The sequence below is a fragment of the Oncorhynchus keta genome, chromosome 15, assembly GCF_023373465.1.
Source record: "Oncorhynchus keta strain PuntledgeMale-10-30-2019 chromosome 15, Oket_V2, whole genome shotgun sequence".
In the NCBI taxonomy this organism is placed as follows: domain Eukaryota; kingdom Metazoa; phylum Chordata; class Actinopteri; order Salmoniformes; family Salmonidae; genus Oncorhynchus; species Oncorhynchus keta.
In genome coordinates this window covers 19,106,755-19,121,841 of record NC_068435.1, presented here as the reverse complement: position 1 = coordinate 19,121,841, position 15,087 = coordinate 19,106,755, and the positions used below count along the sequence as shown (strand labels likewise).

Here is a 15,087-nt window from a genome sequence, read left to right as displayed (position 1 = left end):
TGTGTGTGTGTGAGGACGTCAACATCAGTGCGTGTGTGAGAGAGGTGTCGAGATCAGTGTGTGTGTGTGAGGTCGTCGACATCATTGTGCGTGTGTGTGTGTGTGTGTGTGTGTGTGTGTGTGTGTGTGTGTGTGTGTGTGTGTGTGTGTGTGTGTGTGTGTGTGTGTGTGTGTGTGTAAGAGGCGTCGACATCAGTGTGTGTGTGTGAGGGCGTCGACATCAGTGTGTGTGTGTGAGGACGTCGACATCAGTGTGCGTGTGTGTGTGTGTGTGTGTGTGTGTGTGTGTGTAAGAGGCGTCGACATCAGTGTGTGTGTGTGAGGTCGTTGACGTGTGTGTGTGTGTGAGGCGTCAACATCAGTGTGTGTGTGTGTGTGTGTGTGTGTGTGTGTGTGTGTGTGTGTGTGTGTGTGTGTGTGTGTGTGTGTGTGTGTGTGTGTGAGAGAGAGAGAGGCATCAACATCAGTGTGTGTGTGTGAGGACGTCGACATCAGTGTGTGTGTGTGTGTGTGTGAGGATGTCGACATCAGTGTGTGTGTGTGTGTGTGTGTGTGAGAGAGAGGTGTTGACATCAGTGTGTGTGTATGAGGTCGTCGACATCAGTGTGTGTGTGTGTGTGTGTGTGAGGACGTCGACATCAGTGTGTGTGTGTGTGTGTGTGTGTGAGAGAGAGGTGTTGACATCAGTGTGTGTGTGAGGTCGTCGACATCAGTGTGTGTGTGTGTGTGTGAGGATGTCGACATCAGTGTGTGTGTGTGTGTGTGTGTGTGTGAGAGAGAGGTGTTGACATCAGTGTGTGTGTATGAGGTCGTCGACATCAGTGTGTGTGTGTGTGTGTGTGTGAGAGGCGTCGATATCAGTGTGTGTGTGTGAGGGAGTCGACATCAGTGTGTGAGGCGTCGACATCAGTGTGTGTGTGAGAGAGCCATCGACATCAGTTCGTGTGTGTGAGGGCGTCGACATCAGTGTGTGTGTGTGTGTGTGTGTGAGAGGTGTCAACATCAGTGTGTGTGGGTGAGGTGACATCAGTGTGTGTGTGAGAGGTCGTCGACATCAGTGTGTGTGTGAGGTGACATCAGTGTGTGTGTGAGAGGAGTCGACATCAGTGTGTGTGTGAGGGAGTGACATCAGTGTGTGTGTGAGAGAGGTGTCGACATCAGTGTGTGTGTGAGAGAGGCGTCGACATCAGTGTGTGTGTGAGAGAGGCGCGTCGACATCAGTGTGTGTGTGAGAGAGGCGTCGACATCAGTGTGTGTGTGTGAGAGGCGTCGACATCAGTGTGTGTGTGAGGGAGTCGACATCAGTGTGTGTGTGAGAGAGGCGTCGACATCAGTGTGTGTGTGTGGGAGTCGACATCAGTGTGTGTGTGAGAGAGGCGTCGACATCAGTGTGTGTGTGTGAGGGAGTCGACATCAGTGTGTGTGTGTGAGGGAGTCGACATCAGTGTGTGTGTGAGAGAGGCGTCGACATCAGTGTGTGTGTGTGTGTGAGAGGCGTCGACATCAGTGTGTGTGTGTGAGGGCGTCGACATCAGTGTGTGTGTGAGGGAGTGTCAGTGTGTGTGAGGGAGTCGACATCAGTGTGTGTGTGAGGGAGTCGACATCAGTGTGTGTGGGTGAGGGAGTCGACATCAGTGTGTGTGTGAGAGTCGACATCAGTGTGTGTGTGTGAGGGAGTCGACATCAGTGTGTGTGTGAGAGGCGTCGACATCAGTGTGTGTGTGTGTGTGTGTGTGTGAGAGGCGTCAATATCAGTGTGTGTGTGAGGAGTCGACATCAGTGTGTGAGGCGTCGACATCAGTGTGTGTGTGAGAGAGCCATCGACATCAGTTCGTGTGTGTGAGGGCGTCGACATCAGTGTGTGTGTGTGTGTGTGTGAGAGAGGTGTCAACATCAGTGTGTGTGGGTGAGGTCGTCGACATCAGTGTGTGTGTGAGAGAGGCGTCGACATCAGTGTGTGTGTGAGAGAGGCGTCGACATCAGTGTGTGTGTGAGAGAGGCGTCGACATCAGTGTGTGTGTGAGAGAGGCGTCGACATCAGTGTGTGTGTGAGAGAGGCGTCGACATCAGTGTGTGTGAGAGAGGCGTCGACATCAGTGTGTGTGTGAGGAGGCGTCGACATCAGTGTGTGTGTGTGAGGAGTCGACATCAGTGTGTGTGTGAGAGAGGCGTCGACATCAGTGTGTGTGTGAGAGAGGCGTCGACATCAGTGTGTGTGTGAGAGGCGTCGACATCAGTGTGTGTGTGAGAGAGGCGTCGACATCAGTGTGTGTGTGAGAGGCGTCGACATCAGTGTGTGTGTGAGAGGCGTCGACATCAGTGTGTGTGTGAGAGGCGTCGACATCAGTGTGTGTGAGAGAGGCGTCGACATCAGTGTGTGTGTGAGGGCGTCGACATCAGTGTGTGTGTGACATCAGTGTGTGTGTGAGAGGCGTCGACATCAGTGTGTGTGTGAGAGAGGCGTCGACATCAGTGTGTGTGAGAGAGGCGTCGACATCAGTGTGTGTGTGAGGGAGTCGACATCAGTGTGTGTGTGAGAGAGGCGCCGACATCAGTGTGTGTGTGTGAGGGAGTCTTCATCAGTGTGTTGTGAGGACTCTTCAGTGTGTGTCCTGTGAACAGAGCTAGACATCAGTGGGTGTGAGGGAGTTGACATCAGTGTGTGATGGGGAATTAGTCGACATCAGTGTGTGTGTGAGGAGAGTCCCATCAGTGTGTGTGTGAGGGAGTCGATTCAGTGTGATGGTGAGGGAGTTGACATCAGTGTGTGTGAGGGATGACATCAGTGTGTGTGTGATCTGGAGTCGACATCAGTGTGTGTGTGAGATCGACATCAGTGTGTGTGTGAGGGAGTCGACATCAGTGTGTGTGAGAGAGGCGTCGACATCAGTGTAGTGGGAACATCAGTGTGTTTGTGAGAGAGGCCGACATCAGTGTGTGTGAAAAGGCGTCGACATCAGTGTGTGTTTCGACATCAGTGGTGTGTGCGGGACACATCAGTGTGTGTGTAAGTGCTCAGTGTTGTGTGAACTCATCAGTGTGTGTGTGTGAGGGAGTCGACATCAGTGTGTGTGTGAGGGAGTCGACACAGTGTGTGTGTGAGGGAGTCACATCAGTGTGTGTACTGAGGGATCGACATCAGTGTGTTCTTCAGCATCGACACAGTCTTTGTGTCGTTCGACATCAGTGTGTGTGTGTGAGGGAGTCGACTATCAGTGTGTGTGCATGAGAACAATGACATCAGTGTGTGTTCCAGGGAAACATCAGTGTGTGTGTGAGGGAGGCGTCGACATCAGTGTGTGTGTGAGGGAGTCGACATCAGTGTGTGTGTGAGAGAGGCGTCGACATCAGTGTGTGTGAGAGAGGCGTCGACATCAGTGTGTGTGCCAATCACTCTTCTCACCTTTATTGACTCTTCATTGTCATCCTCATGAACAGAGCTAGAAGGAGAGGGTGTGGCCGACTTGCTCCCAGGGGGAGATGGGGAATTATGGGTAACGTTGTTTACGCTCAGTCCCAACTGGGTGTTGAGTTGTGATTGGTTGATGGTGGTAAGTTGACTCTGATGTCCCATGCCTGATTGGCTCCTGGATCTGAGTGCTTCCATTGGTTGATGGCTGCTGTACCGGGAATCGGAGTTGACCATTTGTTGCATCTGGGGGGGAAAATGTAGCGTTGTTTTTAAATGGCATTAAAATAGCATACAATAATGCTACTTTTAACTCTCTTTAACCCACTCCTAGAAACGCTCTAGAAACAGCTCTGCTCAGTCACACTCACTCACATATATACTCACATATACACTCACTAATGGTTCTTCACACACATCTTTGTTTCAACCATGACTGAAATCCTAACTAACATTCTTCAGCATAAGAACAATGTAACTTTTGTCTTTCCACAGGAAACACGGTTGTAGGTTGTGATTGAATAGCCTCTTCAGTGTGGCCCCCTGCCCCCACCCCACCCCAGAGTGTGGCCAGGTCACCTGATACCACAGGGACTGACAGGTGACCTGGGCGACGCCTCACACCTGCTATTGTCCCCGACACCATGTCATACACTATGTCCCCGACACCATGTCATACACAATGTCCCCGACACCATGTCACACACAATGTCCCCGGCACCACGTCACACACAATGTCCCCGGCACCATGTCACACACAATGTCCCCGGCACCACGTCACACACAATGTCCCCGGCACCACGTCACACACAATGTCCCCGGCACCACGTCACACACAATGTCCCCGGCACCACGTCACACACAATGTCCCCGGCACCACGTCACACACAATGTCCCCGGCACCACGTCACACACAATGTCCCCGGCACCACGTCACACACAATGTCCCCGGCACCACGTCACACACAATGTCCCCGGCACCACGTCACACACAATGTCCCCGGCACCATGTCATACACAATGTCCCCGGCACCATGTCACACACAATGTCCCCGGCACCACGTCACACACAATGTCCCCAGCAACATGTCACACACAATGTCCCCGACACCATGTCATACACAATGTCCCTGACAGGTGAGGCTTCGGCGGAGAGGCTCACCTCAACACCAGGACAGGTGACTCCTGTTAACTCTGTAATCTACAGAGATTAGCTCCATCCCCTCCAGCCAACTAAGACCTTCACCCCTTATATCACCAACGACCCCATGACCTCTTCTGCCTCTTCTCTCCTCTTTTTGAAGAATAGGTGAATAACACACTATTTTTCCTCCAGGCTACTTCCTGTGCCCAACCACTGAGCACCTCCTCTCCTTATACAGATGTGTAACTGTTGGTACCGCCAGATAGAGCACATCATCGTAAAAGTTTAGCAACTGTCGGTTACCGTGGAAAACAACCTAATCCCCATGGTGACGTGTGGGAACTTTCCGAAGTATCGGAGAGGTGAGTCACAAGCCAGGTCATCATTATGACACTAATATGAATGGATACCAAAGATCATTTTATCTTTGTCTAACAACCCTACCTTATGGTATCAATAACGTGGGTGGATTTCATTGGGGGGGGGGAATGCAAACTAGTGCATTACGAACAGGAAACTGGCGGTAGTGGAATGCTGGTAAAAAGCTAGATGTTAAGTTTTTTTATATAAAAGTGATTGGGGTAGTTTGGCTCATGACTGGCTAAGTGACATATTAGGAATGATTCTTTTTCCAACATCCCACCATCTCCCCCCTCTGCTTAGTACATTTTAAATGAAGGAAAAAGTAAACTACTTATCTCTAGACCTACATCATTCTTTTGATTATCTTCTCAAATAAAAAGGTGTAAAGATACACTGCTTTTATCCCCGGGTTCTGTGAAAAAAATCAGATCCCAGAACTGAATTTCTCTTCGACAATTTCTCTATTAATCAAACACTTACTCAAATGGAGTTCATTATAATCACCTAACGGTGGTTAATAACAAGAATGAAGGCTAAACGTATAGAAGACATGGTTCCATCAGTCCAGCCTCTTTCATTCCTTGCCGTGGCAACAAGCTCTCAGCCTCGTTGCCTGGCAACCATAATTCATAGCCACTCTAAATGGATGGCCTGTGAGAACATTAAGGTGAATGGGAACAAAATACCCTTTGTCAATCTGGGGAGTCTTTCAGCCAGCAGGTCATCCACCCCTGCTCCTTTTCCCTTCTTGCAAAAAACAACAACAACAATTTACGAATGTTGAGCAATAGAAAACACTAATGTTTAAGTTACTTAGTGAATGTGAAACATAATATTTAAAAATATATATATATTTGACCTTTATTTAACTAGGCAAGTCAGTTAAGAACAAATTCTTATTTTCAATGATGGCCTAGGAACAGTGGGTTAACTGCATTGGGGCAGAACGGTAGATTTTTACCTTGTCAGCTCAGGGATTCGAGCCAAGATGTTAACTACTTAGTGAATGTGAAACATAATATGGTCGTAGCCAAGATGTTTTAGCTACTTAGTGAATGTGAAACATAATATGGTCGTAGCCAAGATGTTTTAGCTACTTAGTGAATGTGAAACATAATATGGTCGTAGCCAAGATGTTTTAACTACTTAGTGAATGTGAAACATAATATGGTCGTAGCCAAGATGTTAACTACTTAGTGAATGTGAAACATAATATGGTCGTAGCCAAGATGTTTTAGCTACTTAGTGAATGTGAAACATAATATGGTCATAGCCAAGATGTTTTAGCTACTTAGTGAATGTGAAACATAATATGGTCGTAGCCAAGATGTTTTAGCTACTTAGTGAATGTGAAACATAATATGGTCATAGCCAAGATGTTAACTACTTAGTGAATGTGAAACATAATATGGTCATAGCCAAGATGTTTTAGCTACTTAGTGAATGTGAAACATAATATGGTCATAGCCAAGATGTTTTAGCTACTTAGTGAATGTGAAACATAATATGGTCGTAGCCAAGATGTTAACTACTTAGTGAATGTGAAACATAATATGGTCATAGCCAAGATGTTAACTACTTAGTGAATGTGAAACATAATATGGTCGTAGCCAAGATGTTTTAGCTACTTAGTGAATGTGAAACATAATATGGTCATAGCCAAGATGTTTTAGCTACTTAGTGAATGTGAAACATAATATGGTCATAGCCAAGATGTTTTAGCTACTTAGTGAATGTGAAACATAATATGGTCATAGCCAAGATGTTTTAGCTACTTAGTGAATGTGAAACATACTGGATAAGAGCGTCTGCTAAATGACTTAAATGTAAATGTAATATGGTCATAGCCAAGATGTTTTAGCTACTTAGTGAATGTGAAACATAATATGGTTATAGCCAAGATGTTTTAGCTACTTAGTGAATGTGAAACATAATATGGTTGTAGACAAGATGTTAACTACTTAGTGAATGTGAAACATAATATGGTCGTAGCCAAGATGTTAACTACTTAGTGAATGTGAAACATAATATGGTCGTAGCCAAGATGTTTTAGCTACTTAGTGAATGTGAAACATAATATGGTCGTAGCCAAGATGTTTTAGCTACTTAGTGAATGTGAAACATAATATGGTCATAGACAAGATGTTTGGCCTAAAGTGGAAAATAAGCTGATATGTCCAGCCTTGGAAATCATTAAGTCCCACATTGAAAAGGGAAATTGGGTTATATGGTTTAAGAATGGGGCTATGAGGTTCCATATCCCTGGCTAGTAGGACCCGGGAGCTAAACACACACAGCTACCCAGGTCTGATTAATGGAAATAAATATGCACTAGGGAAAATCATAAAGACCATGTAGACCGCACACAGTGAAACCATGTAGCTCCTCAGTGGTGGAGGTGCTGATGACACATAATATTGAATATGGTGAACATGGCCAAAGGCAGAATGAATAATGTCTGAGAGCGGGAGGTGAGAAGTTTCACTTTGACGAGAATGGGAGATGATCTCCAATACCTATGCAGAGTAGTTAACCACGGTTAGTCATGACACCTATCACATTATGAGGTTTCTGCATGGAAAGACCAATCTTAAAGTTAAAGTTTCGTTTCATCCCCTTTTCAAAAGTCAAGACTTGCATTGAGTGTATTTCTTCTGAATGTCACCCCACCAGATTGTTTTCGATTTCTAGTGAATAAATATCAGGGGAAAACTCCCCATCAAACATCTAAAAACGAATGGGTCATCCATTAGTACAGCGGAGACCCAATGGGATGTCCAGGATTTTGTTCTATCCCTGCACCAACACACCTGATTGAACCAACCAACCGCTCGTCAAGCCCTCAATTACTTGGATCAGGTGTGTTGTTGCTGGTATGGAACATATACCTGCACCCACAGCTGCCCTCCAGAGCAGAAAATCGCACACTGCTTGCTAGTGGCATCAGGCTAGACTCACCACAGACAGGGTGCTGGACATCAGGCTGCCATTTTGGCTCAAGAGCCCTCCATCCTGGCCCATCATGTCCATTCCCTGAAGGTGGAAGGGGTGCAGGCCACTCTGGGAGTGAACGGGAGCCAGCGGGTGGTAGGAGCCAGACTCCGACTCTGGTAGGTGGGAGTGCAGCATGTGTTCTGGGATGGTGGGAGGTGTGATGGGGGGAATGTTGAAGTCTTCATCCCCCAAACTGGGCACTGGGTAGGACTGTAAAAGAAGAGGAGCGGGAGAAAAAGAATATGTTAGAGAATAATAACATAACAATATTAGCATTTAGGAGAAATGTTTTAGTGGATGCAAGTCCAACCAAACTGAGCACTCAAACACATTAGGCTAAGAGCACAGTAGAGGTGGATGCTACACATTGATACTAGTGGATGAGGTGAGTTTCCCCTGTACAACGTAAAGCTCTTTGAGCGTCTGAAAATCAATCCAATTCATTATTACTACAGTATTATATTACAGCTCAACTACAGCACTGCGATGCAGAACATGCAGATGGCTTCAGATTATTATAGTAGTCATTAATAGACTACTATAGTTCCATGAGTCTTTATTAAGACTGCAGTGGGACTTCTGTAAATACCTCCTAAATTAGTTATATTATTAGAAGGCAATTAGGATTAATGATGTACACTGCCTTGAACGATTCTTATGATCAACAATACCAACAATGAGGATTAATCATCATCGTTAATGCAATCACGATTACTTGACTTAATTCATGCATACATGATCAACTACACATAGGAAACATATAAGTTCATTTCACGTGTAACCAAATGTGTGTAAATGCATTAGGCATGTTTTTGAATTATTCCGGCTAAATAAAAGGGGGGTTGAGGGTATGTAAATGTATGTAAAAAAAGTCCCTCAATTAACGTCTAATTAAAAGGCTTATTTTATGCGTCTCCACAGTCAGTTCCACTTGGCTGTGCAGGATTATCTGTCTCCCTCTCAATCTCTTTGGACCCCTTTTTAGCTCGAAAAATGTATAGCAGACAAGGTAGATGAAAGGCAGTAAAAATCTGAAGCAAACCATAAATTATTCTGTAAACACTGCAAAAAACTGCACTCACCTCGAATCAACAGGAAATGTGTGTTAAGGTATCTGTACCAGTGGAGGATAGTGGGAGGAGCTATAAGAGGATGGGTTCATTGTAATGTCTAGAATGGAGTAAATGGAACAGAGTAAAACATGGTTTCCATATGTTTGATGTGTTAGATACCGTTCCATTCATTCCATTCCAGCCATTAAAATGAGCCTGTCCTCCTATAGCTCCTCCCACCAACCTCCTCTGGTCTATACAGCTCTGAAATAGGAACCATTTCCATAAAGAGAGAAAGAACTATTCAACACATCAACTTGCTCTTGATCAATTAGACCCACACAATTTAGTTTTACTCGGTGAAGCTTTCCAAAAGACGACAGCACAACAAATCACACTTCTGATACAAGTAAAATGTTTTATTTTTCTCTCTACCCCAGAAGTGTCTTTTTCCCAGTTTCATCAGAGGGCTCAGGAGTTACACTCTGCCTCTACTACCTCCTCGTTGATTCCCTCCAAGATTTTCATTACCACTAATTTACAGCTTTTATTTGCTGAAAACAAAATGGAGCTGACAGACAGCCAACTCCAGGCAATTAGGCAGAGAATCAGTTCCAAAACCCATCTCCACTGAAATACCAGCCCAACTGTTCTTTTAAAAGACGATAATAATCATTTTAATGAGCTTCCTTCAGCTTCTCTCTCTCTCTCTCTCTCTCTCTCTCTCTCTCTCTCTCTCTCTCTCTCTCTCTCTCTCTCTCTCTCTCTCTCTCTCTCTCTCTCTCTCTCTCTCTCTCTCTCTCTCTCTCTCTCTCTCTCTCTCTCTCTCTCTCACTCTCTCTCTCTGCTAAAAGCCAACATTTTGCATTCATTTGCATATTTGATTGTGTTTCCACTCACAGATGTCGAAGTTGGTTGGTTGGTAGGAAATATGTTGGCACAATTCATACAGTAAGGTTTTCAGGAACGCAAAATTATTTTACTGTCATAAAAACAAAAAGATTGTCATAATGGTTGTTGCCTGGGGGTTACTTGATGATATTGATATTGCTTCAAATTTGACAAATTATTTTGTTTTGCTTATCATTTCTCTATACATAGGCCTACAGACAGACCTTACATTGGGACTTAATAAAAGGCCAAGTCAATGTTGTGGCAAAGGCGTTTCAAAGTATGGACATAAAACATTGATAATTACATAACAACAACAAACATGACAGTTATATAACTAACCTCCTGTGCAGAGTTCTAATGTAGTTGTTGTTTTTAAACTCTGTGGCCCTCCAAGAAAAACACTCAATATAGAGGATGCACCCATCTACTCTGGTTTTCTAATAACTCACACTGAAGAGAGTCATGGGAGAACTTGAGTCGAGACCAGACACACAGCAATGTTACATGTGTAACATGAGAATGATGGTTACCAAGTGATCAAGAGGAGAGAAGAGAGACAAACCATCAATGGATAGACACAGAGACAGAGAGAACAATATGTACTGTATTGTAAATGAAATGGCGGGTCTACAAAAGTGAGGCCCGAGCCACCAGTTGCTCATCCCTGTTATAAATCACCCTGTCTATTAGTGACTTCATCATCTGTAATAAAGGTGAGGAATTGGGTGTCCAGGGTCACAGCATCAGGGGGTAACATGTCAATACAGCGTCACTTGTTACTGTTCAGTCTGTTTGATCTCGGAGACTATGATGAAGACAAATACAATGTGTTGTTTCATGTTGTCCTCACTTTCTAACACATCTACACCATCTGCAGTGAATACAAATGGAAAGATAAGTAACATATTGGACCTTTAAATGTTACAAAAGCGGCAAAAAAGGCTCTTCGAATTTTTTTGTGGTCAAGAAGGTGTTAATTAAGTTAAGAACCCTACAGTAAAAATACAGTATGCCCACACAGCAGTAGCCTTGTGATTAGGGGTAAACATTTTGGGGAATATTCAGAGGTGGAAACTTTCTGTGTGAATTAACGGGAATATATAGGAATTAACGGGAATATATGGGAATTAATGGAAATAAATGCTAATGAATATTAATACCATTTAAATGTAGATGTTTTTTGCATTGGATATATTTACATTTACATTACATTTAAGTCATTTAGCAGACGCTCTTATCCAGAGCGACTTACAAATTGGTGCATACACCTTATGACATCCAGTGGAACAGCCACTTGCATCTAAATCTTTTAAGGGGGGAGACAGAAACACAAACCTTTAACCTTATCATATCAGGAATCAAGGTAAGACCCAGATGCAGACTGTCAAAGTTACAGTGTTTATTGTAGAAACAGGGGCGGGCAAAGACAGGTCAAGGCAGGCAGGGGTTGATAATCCAGGGTAAGGCAGAGGTACAGGATGGCAGGCAGACTCAGGTCAGGGACAGGCAGAGAGGTCAGAAGGGTGGGTACAGGGTCAGGACAGGCAAAGGTCAAAAACCAGGAGGATGAGAAAATAGAGTCTGGGAAAAGATAGGAGCTGACAGGAAAATGCTGGCAAGCTTGAACAAACAAGACGAACTGGAAACAAACAGACAGAGAACACAGGTATAAATACACAGGGGATAATTGGGAAGATGGGCGACACCTGGAGGCGGGTGGAGGACAGGTGAAACAGATCAGGGCGTGACATAAGTAGACATAATTGCAAACGATTAAATCCTTCTAATAGAAATGTTTTTAAAAAATTGAGTTACGAATTTAACTTTAATTAAATGAGTTGACTCTTCACATGGGATGATTACACTGAACAACACAATAAAGGGAATATTGAATGATCCCCAATGATCCATCGCATCTGTAAAATGATGAGTCTAGAAAATAAAGCTTTGGTTGTTTTCCTCTCAGGCTTCCATGTTTTCTCCCTGGACCTCCTCAATGTCCACCTCTTAAACATCAGACTCTGAGGCCTCATCTTCACTGTCACTTTCCAACCTTGTTGAGGATGGCTCATAGTCAGGCTCAAAAAGCCTCAAATTTGTCCGGATGGCCACCAATTTTTGAACCCTTGTATTGGTCAGCCTGTTGCGTGCTTTGGTGTATGTGTTCCCAAACAGGGACCAGTTGTGCTCTGAGACGGCTGATGTTGGTGGGATCTGGAGGATAATGGAGGCAACAGGGAAAAGAGCCTCAGATCCACAAAGTCCCTTCCACCAGGTGGCTGATGAGATATGTTGGCACGGCTGCCATATTGCATCTCCATCCCAAAGCCCTTGCTTGGAAGTGTACTTCACCAGACTGCCAAGAACTTTGCCCTCATCCAGGCCAAGGTGGCGAGACATGGTAATGATGACACCATAGGCCTTGTTGATCTCTGCACCAGACACGATGATCTTGCCAGCATACTTGGGGTCCAACATGTGTGTATGGGATTCAGGCAGAAGTCTTCACGCTTTTTGATGTATTTCAGAACTACAGTTTGCTTGGAGCAACAGTGAAGTGGGCAGGGAAGTACAGATTTCTTCTCTTACACCTGCAAGCAAAGTCTGAACATCAGACAGGATGACATTGTCTCCCTCGGCAGACTGTGATATAGCCATTTCTTGGAGCAACTCCTTCCCCTCCAGAAGACCAAAATTATGACAACACCACCCAAATCGGTGTTGCTGGGCAGCTTCAATGTGGTGCTCTTATTCTTTTCACTTTGCTTGGTGAGGTATATTGCTGCTATAACTTGATGACCCATTACATACCTAACCATTTCCTTGGCTTTCTTGTAGAGTGTAACCATTGTTTCAGTGCCATGATGTCCTTGGGCAACAGATTCAATACATGAGCAGCACAGACAATGGATTTGATTGGAGGGTAGGACTCCTCCACTTTAGACCAAGCAGCCTTCGTGTTCGCAGCATTGTCTGTCACCAGTGCAAATACCTTCTGTGGTCCAAGATGACTGCCTTCAGCTCATCTGCAATGTAGAGACCAGTGTGTCTGTTGTCCCTTGTGTCTGTGCTCTTGTAGAATACTGGTTGAGGGGTGGAGATGAGGTAGTTCATTATTCCTTGCCCACGAACATTCGACCATCCATCAGAGATGATTACAATACAGTCTGCTTTCTCTATGATTTGCTTGACCTTCACTTGAACTCTGTTGAACTCTGCATCCAGCAAATTAGTAGATAAAGTATGTCTGGTTGGAGGGGTGTATGCTGGGCGAAGAACATTCAAAAATCTCTTCCAATACACATGGCCTGTGAGCATCAGAGGTAAACCAGTTGTATACACAGCTCGAACAAAACATTCATCAGCATTTCTCTGACTACGTTCCTCCATTGAGTCAAAAAACTTCTGATTCCAGGAGGACCATGAGCTGTTGCTATCAATAAGGTGTCTGATTCATCATTTTCACCTCAAATAGAAGTAGAGGGATTTTTGTCAGAGGTTGCTTGTTGTGAGAGCTGAGGGAACTTTATGCACATTGCCAGATGATTCTGCATCTTTGTTGCATTCTTCACATATGATACACATATAACATTAGCTGCAGTGAAATGTCTCCACACATCAGATTGTGCCCGAGGCGTTTTCCTGTAAAGATGAGAAAAAAAGATGTTAAAAAAAACAAATACAATTCCATGTACAGATAAATAGTTAAGCAGTTAGATTAAACAAATCCTGTGTAAGATACATGTTTTAAAATGAAACATGTATGGAAACAGATGAATTAACACTCCTCAGTTAGCAGGCTCAAGCAAGCTAAAACCCACATGGTAGCAAAAACTAACTAGCAGAAACTGTTTTCACAAGTTATGTATTTTTAAAAACTTTTCTGTGGACTACTATTTACTAGTTAACAAAAAATAATGTATGTCATATAAAATATCCACCCCACCCAGTATTGTAATCAAAACTTACCGGAAAGCATGTAGTCCTTGGCTCAGACAGTGTAGTAGTGTGGGTTCAATAGCATCTCATTAGTGTGCAAGATCTTGAGAATCAGCTGTAAATGCCATAGAAGAGTGCACTGCACAGGTGATGGAAGAATGCACTGTGCATACAGAGGGTTGCAATTCCATTGAATTGGGGATAGTTTAACCAAAATATGCCACAAGATCTAGAATTGCCTTATGTGTATCCCACAAAAAAAGGTTCACTGTTATAAGCTAATTTTTTGATGAATTTAAGCAAAATTCTCCAAATTCCTGGGCTTAACTTCACATGGAAAATATCCGGAAACATTCCGGAAATTTACCAGAAAGTTTCTGACCCTTTGCAACCCTACATGTGATAATTAGCACCCTAAAGTAAAAAACTTTAAACTAACATTATCTGAAGGTCTTATTACAAAGTAGTTGTTTTTCATGCTGCCATTCATTTGTCCTTTAGAAACAAAAAGCCCATTGTCTCGTGAGCATATTTTCTAATATCAAGCCTTGTCCTGAATAAATTAGATTTTCTTCTTTCTGTCATTCTCTTCAATCGCCCATTGTCCCTTTCAGTTGAGAACAATGGTAAGTCCCAGTTCTGCTCAGAACTATGCAAATGCCTGCTAGTGGGCCTATTTTGATTAACCCCATTCAAATATATTTTATTCTTATTACAAATGCACCATTCAAATGAAAATGTTCCTCCTAACATTAGCCTCTAGAATGACAATGATTAGCAACAGTTGCAGAGCCTTCACCATAGTTGAAAAAAAGACTAATGACTTATAAGTCAACTTCAACCAACATCAAATCATGAAATGGTTTTCTATTTGAAAATATGTAACAACTGATGGGTGCAGTGCAGACCAGCCATCTTCAAAATAATTTGATCATATTGAGATATTTCTCTCTTTTCATTTCACTCATATCTAGTCAACACATCATTAATAATGCTGTAAGATGTAGTGTATGGTAGAGGGGTGGGAGATGGGGAATTCCCTCCAACCAAGTTAAGGCCCCCACACCGCCTACACATACAGTTTTTATGATGAATAATTCTTGTTTTATTTTGCCTAAAAATGTTCCACTCAGCACTTGACCTACCCATAAACCATTGGCCCAATCTGGAAAGGTACTCTCTTATTACATAATTTTTTTTTTTTTACCAGGGATCAACTGTTTCATTGTTTGAGATAAAAGTTTAGATAAATACAAAAAAACGAATGAAAATAGCTATTTTAGATAAGCCTG

General features: G+C 43.6%; 1 protein-coding gene across 1 annotated transcript in view; it reads right to left on the bottom strand.

Moving 5' to 3' along the window:
* LOC118376610 (thymocyte selection-associated high mobility group box protein TOX-like) overlaps window positions 1-15,087 on the bottom strand; it is a 126,927-nt gene that overhangs the window by 45,295 nt on the left and 66,545 nt on the right. The window contains 2 exon segments of the mRNA XM_052463571.1: window positions 3,404-3,655; window positions 7,875-8,120. Of these exon segments, the coding sequence (XP_052319531.1) occupies window positions 3,404-3,655; window positions 7,875-8,120 (498 nt within the window).